General features: G+C 40.3%; 3 protein-coding genes across 3 annotated transcripts; all 3 read right to left on the minus strand.

Moving 5' to 3' along the window:
- Positions 1 to 1,105: 1,105 nt before the first annotated feature.
- Positions 1,106 to 3,247, minus strand: SAPINGB_P001001 (uncharacterized protein; the record flags this gene model as incomplete). Its single annotated transcript, XM_031995724.1, has 1 exon — positions 1,106 to 3,247. One exon carries the CDS (start codon positions 3,245 to 3,247, stop codon positions 1,106 to 1,108), a length of 2,142 nt encoding a protein of 713 aa, XP_031851615.1.
- An 808-nt stretch (positions 3,248 to 4,055) lies between these two features.
- SAPINGB_P001002 (uncharacterized protein) lies at positions 4,056 to 9,959 on the minus strand (the record flags this gene model as incomplete). Its single annotated transcript, XM_031995725.1, has 2 exons — positions 4,056 to 7,524; positions 8,803 to 9,959. 2 exons carry the CDS (start codon positions 9,957 to 9,959, stop codon positions 4,056 to 4,058), a joined length of 4,626 nt encoding a protein of 1,541 aa, XP_031851616.1.
- A 348-nt stretch (positions 9,960 to 10,307) lies between these two features.
- Positions 10,308 to 13,175, minus strand: SAPINGB_P001003 (uncharacterized protein; the record flags this gene model as incomplete). The annotated part of the gene is made up of 1 exon (XM_031995726.1): positions 10,308 to 13,175. The coding sequence occupies one exon, from the start codon at positions 13,173 to 13,175 to the stop codon at positions 10,308 to 10,310; it is 2,868 nt and encodes a 955-aa protein (XP_031851617.1).
- Between the last annotated feature and the right edge of the window lie 879 nt (positions 13,176 to 14,054).

The following is a 14,054-nucleotide window of genomic DNA, read 5'->3' on the forward strand; positions in this document are numbered from 1 at the left end:
CCGCACGCCACACTAAATATTAATAAATATTTACTCATCATTAATAATAATATAAACTTTAATTTTGCCAATATCTTTCAATTGCAACAACACTCAATCATCTTTCACAATCATAATTATGATTTTCAAAGGCAACTTGTCGATATATGATTATATTTTTAAAATATCATTTCAAAATAAATTGATCTAAGAAAAAAAAATTCTTTTTTCTTATTAAAAAATATGTTCATAGACAATTTTTGAGAAATGCCATTTTGTAACTTAACGTTTTTTGAGAAACTTTATACCACCGAGTACAAAATGTGATTGGCATTCCAAGGGAACATCCAAGAAATTTAAAGAAACTCCATTATATTAAGGAACATGTTTTCTAAATGAGAATAAAGAGAGAGTTTGATTTTTTTTAAAATATCAACAATGAATAATACCCCGAAAAAAAAGCCGAAAAACTGAATTTACAGATAGAAGAATCTTGAAGTTCTTGGAATATTGTTCATATTTGACTTATATTTTTACTGTTTTCTAAACTCATCAATTTGGTTTACTTCTCGCATTTATAAACCGGTGATAAAGATATAATGAATTATACATCTGTTTTCCTGTTATTGAACAATAAATTGCTACAAAAATATATATATTTTTTTTAAATTTGAATATACCAGTTTTTATAAGACTTGAACTTTTTTTTTTTCATTTTCCATTGATATACCAAAGCATAAAAAAAAGGGTTTTGCATAAACATGTTTCTATAAAGTTTGGATGGACGAAATCCACTCTCTAGTTTGCTTGGACAATGTTCTTTTGAACTAAACAAGTTATTACTTACTGGTGGAGCATGGAATAGATAATGATTTTGAAATATATAGAAGGAAAGGAAACCGAAACATCTTAGAAAATTATTTTTAAAATTAGTTTCATTACTAAATTTTTAAATGTGACAAAAAAAAACGTGTTCAATGCGAATTCCTTAATTAAACTTGTCCAACTACCAGAGCTGGCTAGCTATCGTCACATCAGTTATATCATCTAATATGTTTATTTAATATTGTAATTTATATACTTTCACTATTCCCTTTTTTTTTCTCGTTGTTAATTTTTTTTTTAATCAAATCATTAGTTCTTTTAAAAATTTCCGAGCCTCTTCTCGGACTGCGAGTCGCACCCGGAACGCCGGGGGCTCAACAACCAACGAGTCCACTGCTTTAAAGCGAGTCCACACATTGGTCTCCATTTCATTTCTCGTATCAACTGGTGGTGATACATGGAAACATGCTATAATCTTCATCAATGCAACGTACATTTCACGTTCAGCCAACCGGGATCCAGCGCAAATTCGTGATCCTGCACCAAACGACATGTGCGGCAGCCCAGTCCCTTCTTGAGCTCGAATTCGCCATTTTAGCATAACCTTTTTTTCTTCATTGTCGGATCCACCCTCAATACACTCTAAATACCTCTCGGGGGAAAACCGAAATGGATCTGGGAACCTCGTTGAATCAAAGTTGGCAGCAAGTGTGTTCATAACAAGCATGGTGCCTGCTTCAATGTGTATAGGCACACTATTTCCATCTGCGTCTTCTGTAAAGTCATCAATGGGTGCCACTGTTTCGCGAGCAAGATTAATAGGCTGCGCGCTTGTGTGCCGCATACTCTCCCAAAGAAGCGCTGTAAGATATGGTAATGCAGAACGGTACTCTTCAATCTCCTCATCAGCATTTAGAGGCTCATATTGGGTATTTAAAGATGCAATCCCCCAGGCTGCCCACATGACGTGTGCACCGCCACGTTTTGCCCACATGGCTTGGATTTCTGTGTATACTTCAGCTTGAATGCGTTGCCCGTATTTTGTAGCCAAATGCCCAATCGCACTTACAATATTAACGGGTATTGTATCCAAACCAGCTGAGACCATAGTCAGGCACACAGATTGGAGTTGGGACGGAGTCAAAGCTGGGGTTCCTTTTAGTACAGACCCTAAAATACATGTAGGGTAAGAATTGTCTTTATCTGCCAAGCCTTGACGTAACCGAGCCATAAGAGTGTCCATGTACTTTGCACGACGAGCTCGAACGGACAACACGGTTTCACGATCAATTGGAGCAACTCCGGCCTTGATTGAAGGATTCAATGTGTTAAGTGTTCGTTTCACAAGCTCCCCAATACCTCCAGCAACACGCGTAAGCGGCACGTAATCTTCAAGAGAATGCAACGCTGCTCGAATTTTGTTAATTTGTTTTTCCACGTCTATAATCTCTTGTAAAATGCCGTCATCGTCTTTTGGAGGGACTCCATATGCAACTGCTAACGAGACTTTAAGAGCGTAAGTTTCAAAAAATGGACTCAGGTCAATCTCACTACATCCATCTTTAGCCATTAAAATTACTGCTTTGGCAACACGGACCAAGCAGGCACTAGATTCACGCTCAATAATGGGCATGTATGCGGCCACTGCGGGTGCATTGAGTGCACGTGCAGCTACGCTCTTCATGCGCCGCCAATCCGGGCCATAAGGGGTAGTTCCAATGGTTGTACCTTGTCCTTGGGCAGCCAAAACTGCATGAAAGGTATGAAGGACGGGTCGCGAGCAGTTGCGAGCCCAGTGAGTAGCCCAGAGACGGCGGGCTGCCGCGTACGAATTGACAACAACGACACGGCGGGCACCCAGTCTGAGCTGGAAAATGGGGGTAGGCTGTGGGCCCGTGATAGGGGTACCGGTTACGAGAGAGGCCACGACGCGGGGATCGGCTAGGTATGCAGTTTGGGTATTGTGAGGGGTAGTAATGGCAGTGGAAAGTAACGGGTCAGTTGAGGAAGGGTATTTCCATGTCCAGTAAGTGAGAGGAGCACTGGGTCCGAGTTGGAAAAGGTTTCCTATGAGAGGTAATATTTTAGGTCCTGGTGAGAATCCATCAAAGACTGGAATGTTTTTAATAACCTTCTGAGTACAGTAGATATTTGATATCAAGTCCAAGGCAAGATAAGCCCAAGGTATCAAGAGTAGAAGAGTAAAGGTAATGAAAAGAAACAGAGGGGACGGGCAAGTCAATAACAATTTCAGGATGGCCCTAAAAGTGGGAGAAGTTTGAGAGAAAGTTCTAATGTTGAGGGTGGGCCGAAGAACCAGTTTCCATACAAGAAAAACAGGTATGGAATAGCAAACGGCTATGCGTACAAGAGAGGCAGGTATCAGTGAGACATGCTTTGGAAAGGAGTTTAAGGGGGTATTCAAACAACAAGCTGGAATCATTTGAGATAATCAAAGAAGGGGGTATTGATAGGCAGGCTTTTCTTTTTTTTCTTTTTTTCTTTATTTATTTTTATTTATTTTTAATTTTTTTAATTTTTTAATTTTTTTTTATTTTGATAGTATTCGAAAAGAAGTTTGAACAAGATGACGATAGTTTTGCAAGAAATATTTAACCGGCAAACAGTAAAAAATCACAATTCTAACGTCACTCACTTCCTCTTCATAGCAACAAAGTTGGAGTCGTCTCAACTGCATAAATTCTTTCCATTTACCTTTTAAAAACCAATTTAACCTCACAACCTTAGACTTAATCTTAAAAAAAAAGAAAGAAAAAAAATAGAAAATGATTTACTTACACAAAGGAATAACTAGGGACTGAGGGGATGATGGTAGGAAATAGCCAGAACTCATCACCTTCTTAGTATGTACAAAAACAAAGGATTATAAGCTTTATAGTATACCACCAGTATACCAAAGCTTTCCTTTGGTATATTAATAGTACCATATAAAAATAGTATTATTTCAACAATTCTTTCATTTTCCAGGGCTTTTTTTTTTTAAATATATATATATATATATTTGTCAATTCTATTTAAAATTAGTAATTAGGCATGAAACAAATCATTAAAATAAATCTCATCCGACATTAAAGAAAGAAAAAAGCGGGGGATGATAAGAAAAAAAAAGAAAAAAGACTGAACAAAAGATTTAAAAGGGTATCCAATATTAAATATATATATATATTTTCGATTTTTTTGTATGTTAAGTTTTCACATTTTCTTATCAATAAATATATATTCATTTTTTTTTAAAATTGCTGGTTTTTAAATGCAAATCGGGTCAAAAGACAAATATGATCCGAAGGATATATAGCAGGTCCTTGAGCCAAACCTTCTTGTTGAACATGCTTGTTTGTTTTGTGCCCTTTACCTTTCCCATTTTTATTATTCGTATTACTATTACTATTAGTGTTATTGTTGTTGTTATTGTTGTTGCTGCCAATACTGCTGCTGCCATTACTTGCAGACCCATTCTTCTCATTCCAAACGTACTCATCGGTGTAGTCCTCGTCCTCCTCAACCAGTCGCTTGCGCTGATTGGAGTCCGGACCAAGCACCTCGGCCACGGCCAGCGTAGGTGTTGAGTACCAAATATAATCAGAAAGAGTACCTCCATCGGAAGCAGCAGTACTCATCTTGGTATACGGCAAAATATGTCTGCATGTGGAAGGTATTTTTGTGGTCGGAACAACCTCCTCTTCTTCTTTTTCTTCTACAACCTCAACAGGTGCAGGAGGAGGCGTAGGAGATGGCGTGACATAACTGCTAAAGGGATTATTGCTCATCAGATGAATTTCAGCGACAGAAGCAGCAGCAGCAGCAGCAGTCACAGGAGAAGGTGTAGCTATGATAGGAACCATCTTCTTTTTAATTGTTATTTTCTTCTTTTTAGCCAACTCATCTCCCCCCCAAGCCAAGTATGAAGACCGTAATCCCAGACGTTCACTGGTATGCCATGGGTGTACACCATCTGTGAAACGCGCGTATTTGCGGCCTTGCCAATCACTCAGTTTTGACACGGGTCTACCACGGGCTGCCATCAGATCATAAACACCAGAGGCAGTGGTTGAGTTCAAATCACCGCAGAGAACCACCGGAACTTTGTTACCGTTATCAGCCGACGACCTAGGGGCAGCCGAGGTGTACTTGAGTGTAAAGTACTCAATTTGTTCCAAGCACAATGCTGCCTGTACCATGCGTACATCTGACAAAGTTTGCGGGACAGCTGATGCGATTTTAGAGCCCAGTTTTGTAGGAGGTAATTTAGTATCAGGGACAAGCTGTGTATTGGCAACGATAAGGGTTTGCCCGCTTGGGACATGGCGCAAAACAGCGACAATGCCAACATTGGAGCGGCCTGCCACACGTTCACGAACGTCTCGTTCGGCTGCAAATGCTTCAAGTCCTGCTTCGTCAACAAGCGTTTCTGTTTCAGGTTTGGACGCTGCGGCTGCAGACTTGTAATAGAGAGTCAGATCTGCGTAGTTAAAGATACGTTTTTCAAGCAAGCGGAACTGGCTCATTTTGTAGAAAATAGCAGGCCCCTCGATGGGCAGCGTGTTTTTGGCTGCAGAGCCAACTAGCGGCTGGATCGAAGTGGAACCGAGGCCAGAACCACCGCTAGGTGAGTGCATGGGGGGTGGCGATGATGAAAGCAGCATTGAGTGTGGGCGGGCGCTGCCACTAGTATAGAGCGAGTTCCTAGGAGCATAAATACTGTCATAGTCAGCAAGGTCGTAGTGCATCTGGCCGTAGTACTCTTGGGCGTCCACTTCTTGCAAACACAAAATATCAGGAGTGTAGTGTTTGATTTCCTTCATGATAAGGGTCATGCGTTCGCGGCGAGACCGCATTGCCTGCTGCGAGGCCAATGATGAAGGGGAGGAAGAAAAAGTGGATGAAGAGGAGGATCCTAATTTACGCGCAACGGTATTTTCGAGGCGGTTTGAGTAGAGACTGCTAAGAATATTATACGACATGACGGAAAAACCTTGAAGACGGTGGAGGTTTGTTGACTCGTCGTCGTCTCCGGTGGGGGAAAGTGAAACGTGGGGTAACCTTGTTGCGGCGTAGTCATTGTAAAGGGGCTCGTTGATAGGGACCCATGGACGCAGCGGTGGCCATGATTCAGGCGTGGGGTCGAATTTATCTGACTTATCAGTAGAGGATGATGATAAAGAAGAAGAGGTGATTCCAGCAGCAGAGCCAGCGTGATTTGTTGAAGCCGAAGCCGAAGAAGAAGTAAAAGAGGAAGATGGGAGGGTATTAGAGCCTGCGGTTGCGGCCGGCGCAGTTACGGGTGGCCCCGGGGAAGAAGCTGTGGCGCGAGCGACGACACTGGAGGTGACACCCTGAGCGCGGGAAACTAGGTCCGGACCAAAAGTGGATGCACGTTTTTTAAAGTGTGCGGAGAGTGAGGAGAAGGTGGCTTGGTTGTGTTGTTGTTGTAGCTGGTGGTTCTGCTGCTGCTGTTGCTGATTCTGCTGCGGTTGTTGCTGCGGTTGGTTTAAAGTATGGGATGGCGACGTCAATGAAGAGTCAGGCTTTTTCGATTTAAAGAAATATTTGCTGCTTCGATTTGACGAGGTATTTGCGGGACTAGTTGTTCTACGCGGAACTGGGGTTACAAGAGGGGTAGTAGATGTGATGGTTGTGGTATTATGGGTATTGACGGAAGCGGAGTTCAAAGTAGTAGTAGGAACCGGCCGTTCGGTATCTAAGCTGTAACGACCAGTACGAGGGTTTCGCAAATAATGCGGTTTAGGGAAGGCCAAGAAGCTTTTGCTATTTGTTTGAGATTGAGATTGAGATTGAGATTGAGATTGAGATTGAGATTGAGATTGAGATTGAGATTGAGATTGAGATTGAGATTGAGATTGAGATTGAGATTGGGATTGCTGTTGTTGTTTAGGAGGATCGTGAACATTTACAGGTAATATCGAAGGCACCATAGGGAATGTAGGCTGCGGCTGTGGTTGCTGCAGGGGAATTTCATAAACGTTTGAAAAGGGATTTGTATTTGAAGGTAACTGGTAATCATTGTGGCTTGTTGGAGAGGATATTGTTTGATGTGCAGATTTAAAAGGCGAAGGAGGATTTGTCGACGCAAAGGAGGTTGTTGCGGAGAATTGGGAAGAATGGGCCGAGTTTGATGACACAGAAGATGATGCAGAGGAGGACGATGCGGAAGAGGACGACTGGCGTGGAGGTTGTTGCTGCTGCTGCTGCTGCTGCTGCTGCTGTTGTTGTTGGGGTTGTAGAGAGAGTGGACGTGCTAAATGGGTAGTGGTGATGGGAGCACCATGATGAGTAGTTGGTGGAATAGGAGGCATTTGTAATGTGGATGATGCTGAATGAGATGGGGATGGGGATGGAGATGGAGATGGAGATGGAGATGACGATGGAGATGATGTTGATATTTGATGGATTTGTGCGTTACAGACGCTTTTTCCTGGTCTATGAGGGCTTACATGAGGAGGAGGTGGTGGTGGTGGTAAAGAAGAAGATTTTTGATGATCGATAGAAGTGACAGTAGCTGCGGTTGAAGATGAGCTAGTAGCAGAATCCGACCCTGAGGAGCGAGCAGAATAGGAAGCAAGAGTATCTGAGTCATCTTGGAAGGGAGAAGTTGATGGAGAAGTTGTTGATTGGTATGACGAGGAGTCAATGATGACGACTGGGGACCCTGAGTTCCCTTGTTTTTTCTTGAAAAGGCTCCTGATTTTCATGATTGCAGTTAGTATTTGATATATAATGTGATAGTAAAGTAATTTGAGAAGAAATGGTTTATTGATAAGAAAAAAAAAAAAAGAAAAAGAGAGTTAAAGAGAGAGAGAAAGAAAGAAAAGAAGGTTAAAAAGGAAAGAAAAAAAAATATAAAAATAAAAAAGTCAAGAGAAAATTTCCTTTTTAAAATAAAAACTAAAAAAAAAAAAAAAAATTGTGTTGAAATATTTTTTTTCTTCTTTTTTAATCAATTTAATGCACGCGGACCAAATAACGAAACACTCAAAAATTATTTCAAAAAATAAAAAAAATAAAAGACTTTTTTTTTTTTTTCCAAAATTCAAATGTAAATTCAAATGTAAATTCAAATGTAAATTCAAATGTAAATTCAAATGTAAATTCAAATGTAAAATTCAAATTCAAAATTAAAATTTAAAAATTTTAAAATTTTTTTTCTTAAAATCTTGAGAGATATCTTTTTGATCTTAAGATATCTTGCGATAACTTGAGATATTCCTGCTGATAGTTTTTTTTTAAATAAAAAAAAAAATATTCGGAAGAATAAAAATAATAAAAAAATAATAAAAAAATAATAAAAAAATAATAAAAAAATAATAAAAAAATAATAAAAAAAAAAAATCTTCGCGCGCGTCTTTAGTTTCGTTTTATATATATTCTCTCTCTCTCTCGTTAATAAAAACAAAAATTCTTTTTCTGATTTTTTTTTTTTTTCATCGTAACTTACCGAATCTTCACGCGAGGCCTTTTTTTTTTTATTTTAGCAATGAGTTTGCGGTGCGTTTAAGTGGTGCTGCTACCACTTAAATCGCTACTGTTGGTGTTGCTGCTGCTGCTGCTGCTGCTGCTACTGCTGTTAGTGTTGCTTCTGACCGATGGAGTGGATGGCTGACTGGTTGGTACCTTTTTAGGGGTATCTCAAATGTAATAATAAAAACGTCCTTCTCCTCCTCCTCCTCTCAAACAGCGCCATCATCACCATCCTTTCGGCCCTTAAAAAAAGATTCGCTCGGTTCTTCCCTCATTTCTCCATTTCATCTCGGAATTCCGGGCTTCGGACTTCAACTCATAAAAAACCAATCAACCACAAATTTCTTTTATTCCAACTTTGTTAATCCTTTCTTATTATTCTTCTTATTCTTATTCTTATTCTTTTTTTCCCTACCCCCACCCTTATTAGTATCCGCACGACAAAGCCCACTCCCAGATATTAAACAATCCCCACACCTCTTCCCCCTCGAAGGACACAACGTCTGCCCAAACCCAACAAGCTGCGGATTAATATCTAGCCATAACCCTTGCGGTAACCACTCCTCAAGCCCAGCTCGGGTCGCCTCCGGATCCCCATCATTGTCTTCCTCACTATTCTTCTTTTTCTTTACCCACCCCCATTGCCTGCTCAACCGGTGAACATGAACATCCACCCCAATCCCCTCTACTCGGCCCCATGCCCGCTGAACTAGTAAATGCCCCATCTTGGGACCAACTCCAGGTAACCCCACTATTCCTGCAAGTGTCTCTGGAATATCATCTCCGTGCTTCTCTCGCAACTGCTGCGCAACTCGTAACAGGTACCCTGCTTTGCGCCTGTGAAACCCCACCTTGCAAATTAACCCATCAATCTCACTCTCAGGTGTCATAAGAACGGAACCAACAGTCAACCCTCCTCTCCCAGTAGCTGGGTCTATTCTTAGTCCCGCGCGCAGAGCTGCAACTGCTGCCGCCGTAACTGCATCTTTAGTCTGCGAGGAAAGAAGTAATGACACTAATAACTGGAACCGGTGAATGGCAGGAGAAACCCCCTCCTTGGATGTTTCCTCATATATCTTCTCAGGAAGTCGCTCGCACCCCATGGTATCCACTGGTGCTATTGTATGTGCCCGCATCTCCTTGACCCGTGCATAAATCTCTCGCCATCCTGCTGGCCCAGGACTATCACTTTGATATGTCTCGAAAAACTTAACACGGCTAAACACTGGCACATATGGATTAACAGGCCGTAGTGAATATTCCTCAGCAAGTGGACTATCACAAAGTTCAAGAGATTCTTCTTGTTTGATTTCATTTGCTTCTTCTATCTTAATATTGGTATTGGTAATCCCAGGTAGATCATCAATCTCTTCCATCTTAATTTCAAGATGCTCTAGATGTTCATGCTTGATTCCAGATTTTTGTTCTATTGTAGAAAAAATATCTGCATCTTTGGTATCTTCTTCTTTTTTTATTTCTTCTTCTTCTTCTTCCTTCTTGATTTTTTTCTTCTTGTTTTGCTGTCCAGAAAAATACCCACTTTCTTCTTCTTCTTCTTCTTTTGTAACACTCATAGGCCCATTGCTTTGACTGCGTGCACGAATCCGGGCTGATTTCCGAAGAGGAAAAACCCCTGATTGTATCTCTTCTCGAGTCATTTGTTTAAAAAAAACAATGTAAATTTGATAAAAAGCAAAAGATTGGTATAATTTTTTTTTTGTTCTTTGTGGTAGTAATATGTAAATAATGATGAGAGTTTTAACAAGTTAAGGAGTTTTTTAAGAATTTTTTTTTTCAATTAGATTTCCGGAAAAAGCAACCAAAATCACGTGAAATAATTGGTATTTTTGAATTTGAATCACAATTCACCTTTTTTTTTTTTTTTTTTTTTTTTTTTTGAAAAAACTACACCAAAGAATCAAAAACAGAAGCAACTCATCTATTATTATTATTGTTATTATTATTTTTTTTTCATTTTTTTCATTTTTTTTCATTTTTTTTTCTCTTTATGTTTTACGTGACATAGAACTAAAATTTACAGGTGGGTGAGATGGAGCCTTTTCACGCAACTTTTTAAACGCAAACTCAGCCATAATTGGAATGTGATCTGATGGGTGCGAAGCATCTGGAATAGCAACGTGAGTCGAGCTGTAAGCAATATCCATGGGACCCAATGCACCCTTCACTTCCAGAGCCTGATCCGCAAAGAAAATGTAATCAATCACCTCAACAAAGTTAGGCGTAAAGTTGGTAAACTTAAGCTCATCCTTAAGCCCCTCATAAGAGCTCTTGAAGGAAAAGTCGTGCGACGTACCTTCAGAAGAGTACCGGCCATAGGACCGGCCTGCAAGATCCTCATGGTCTCGAATATGGCCGCTCAACAATAGCGAGCATACACCAGAATCCGCAGTACTATTAAAATCACCGCAAATAATTGCAGGGACATTCTTAATATCTGCATGTCTTTTGTTGTTATTGTTGCTACTACTGCTGCTACTGTTATTCCCATCACGGCCACTACCAGCATATCGCTTTATCACTTTTGCCAGCTCCTCGAGCAAAATGACAATTTGCATTACCTTGACATCCTTATACGCAGGATCCCAATGCAAGTGCGTATTGGTAGCAACCAATAGTCGGCCGCTTTCAATATGCTCCAGCACCAAAATCATAGCCACATTGTCACGATTCAAAAATCGATTAAAAGTATCCTGGCCCTTGCGCAGATCTGCATTCTCGCGAGCTGCTTGTGCAAATTCAACTCCAGCACGCTCAACAAGCTTGAACTTGTCGGCTCGGTAAAAAGTTGCACAACCGTCCACCCGGGTTTCATCAACATCACTGTGCTTACTGCGTGTCTTTTGCATGTAGTGGGCTTCATAGCCTCGCTTGCGCATTGTTGGCGCAAACAACGCTTCGTAATTGTATCGGTCAACCTCCTGCAAGCATATAATGTCCGGATTGTAGTATTGCAGTTCTTGAAGAAGGTGCTTAGACCGGTACGACCACTCAATGGCCCATGATGGTGTATAAGAATACATAGAGGGGGTTGCATATGTATCACACAAAATATTGTAACTCAGCACCGTAAAAGATTCCGACGCAGGATTTGTAGAGGTATTAACTGATGTATTGTTGTTGTTATTATTATTATTATTATTATTATTATTATTATTATTATTATTATGATTGTTGCTTTCAGTGTCCTTGAAACTATTAAGAATCGAATTCTTTGCACTCGACGAAGTGGGGAGAGTACCGACCGAAACAACATTACCTTCAAACACACGCCATTCACGAGGAGGTGGATCAACATCACGGGGAGCCTTGTCGCGAAGATTGAAAATCACAGCACGAGTACCCTCAGTTGCCATAATGGTGCGTGTTTCATTGTCGAGAGGATTACCTTCTATGCCCATAAAATCGAGCTGGAAAAGAGAACCAAACTGAAGAGGTAAGTGTTGAATCTGATTATCGAAAAAGAACAAATAGCGGAGATGGTACAACAAGCCCAGTTCATTAGGGAGGGAAGTAAGGCGGTTGGATGATACGTCAAGGATCTTAAGTTGTGTGAGATGCTTGATGGATGAGGGCAGGTACTCGAGCCTATTATGAGCCAGGTAGAGCTTTTGCAAAAAATCATAATTAAAGAGCTTGGGAGAAATCTTAGGAAGACTTTGACCAGAAAGATCAATTGCAGTCCAAAATTGTTTTTTAACTTGCTCATTAATTTGACGTTGGCGTTCATCTTCCATTTGTTCTTTACGCTGATTCATGTGGTGAAGGCCTGTGAGAGAGGCAGAGATTCTAGAAGATTTGCTTGGAGTTGAGGGTGCTCCACTGGCGCTAGAAGATTCATTTGTAGAAGATGAAGACGTGGTAGTAGTAGTGGTAGTGGTTGTAGATGTAACTGTGGTTGTTGTTGCTGATGTAGTTGGGGCCGAACCAGTAGTATTAATGGCATTTCCGGTATTAGGAGTTGTAGTAGGATTAGTACTTCCACTAGAGCCAGAATTGTTGTTATTATTGTTTGCAGCATTCTGGGTATTATGGGGTGCTACTATTGTTGTTGCACTCCCTGCAATCGTTGAGCTATGAGTCGAAGAAGAAGATGCGGCACCTGAACCTGAAGCATGAGCAGCATGAGCGGCTTGGGCAGCAAAGTGATGGGCATGGATATTTTGGGCAACAAATTGCATGGCTTGTTCATAAATGGTGAGGGGGACCTGAGGCTGGGAACCTTGAGGTGCGTGAGATGCGCGAGAGGCCAAAGCTGCATTACGGGCATAAATATGAGATTGGGTAGCCTTTGAAGAAGCAATGGCGAGTTGGGTTTGTTGCTGCCAAAACTGTGAGTTGGCAAGAGCAGGATCCAATGGTTCAGGAGCAAGTATGCCTTGTTGTTGCTGGTCAGAAGGTTTTCCTGGTGTAGCGGTAGCAGTTGTAGTTGTTGTGGAGGTGGTTGTTGAGATGATGGCAGAGTTTGGGGAAGTTACAGATGGTACAGCGGCAACCACTGGAGAGGAGGTAGCAACACCTAAACCGGCGGCCTGTCGTAGTTGAAGGTTAGCGAGATTAGCATTTTGTTGTTGTTGCTGTTGTTGAGAAAAGTAAAGCTGAGATGAATGTTGCTGAGATTGTGGTTGTTGTTGTTGTTGTTGTTGTTGTTGTTGTTGTTGTTGTTGTTGTTGTTGTTGTTGTTGTTGTTGTTGTTGTTGTTGTTGTTGTTGCTGCTGCTGTTGCTGCTGTTGCTGCTGTTGCTGCTGTTGCTGTTGTTGTTGTTGAGACTTTTGAAACTGGAGAGGATACATGGCCTGGGCATTGATAGGACCGCCCATTTGCAATTGATGTTGGAGCTGGGAGGCGTCCTGCATTGCCTGGTGGTAATTGTTTGCAGCTTGAGATGGGTTCATGAGAGGAGACAGAAAAACAATTAGGGAAGGTCAATGGATATTAAGTGAGTGAGTGAGTGAGTGAGAAAGTGGGTAAGTGGCGGTAGTTATACAATGTTGAAATGTTGAGGTCAATCCTCCCATTGAGAAACGGGGGGAAAAAGGAGTAAAGAAGTGAGGAGAAAGAGGGTGAAGGAATATGGGATTGTCAATGAAAAGACCAATCCTTTTCCAAAAAAATAAAAAAAAACAAAAAGATGAAATGTCAAAGAAGTATTCTAATATAATTTGAAAATTAATAAGTGGAGTTGATGATGATGATGATTATTATGATTGATTAACTTTTTAACTGTTTGTTGATAAAAAGAAGATGTCGTGGCGGGAATTAAAAAAAAAAAAAAAAAAAAAAATTTAGTGTAGTGGTGGTGACGCGCCAAAAGTGGTGGTTGTGTAAAAAAAAAAAACAAAAATAAAATAAAATAAAAAAAATAAAAAAAACAAAATAAAATAAATCATGTGACTACTCAAAAATACTAAATTTTTATGGTTCGGAACGGGTTCGAATCCTTCTTGATATGGATAAAATTAAAAATGCCGGGTAACTTATAAGTCTAGACTTTATTTATTTGTAATTACACTGCTGTGTAAGGGGAGGGAGGTAGAAGAATAACTTTAAATTGTTCTAGACCAAAATATTGTTTAGTAATGATCACGTGAGGTGACAAATTGATCTGGCGGTCCAGGCACACAATGCTTAGTCATTTATGTACACGAGTAGGGAAAAAATAATAAAAAATTAAAATGTAACAAAAAATCAAAGTGTAACAAAAATAACAAAACTCTTCTTTTTTTCATTTTTTT

This window comes from Magnusiomyces paraingens (genome assembly GCF_902498895.1).
Source record: "Magnusiomyces paraingens strain CBS 517.90 genome assembly, contig: contig1, whole genome shotgun sequence".
Taxonomy (NCBI): Eukaryota; Fungi; Ascomycota; class Dipodascomycetes; order Dipodascales; family Dipodascaceae; genus Magnusiomyces; species Magnusiomyces paraingens.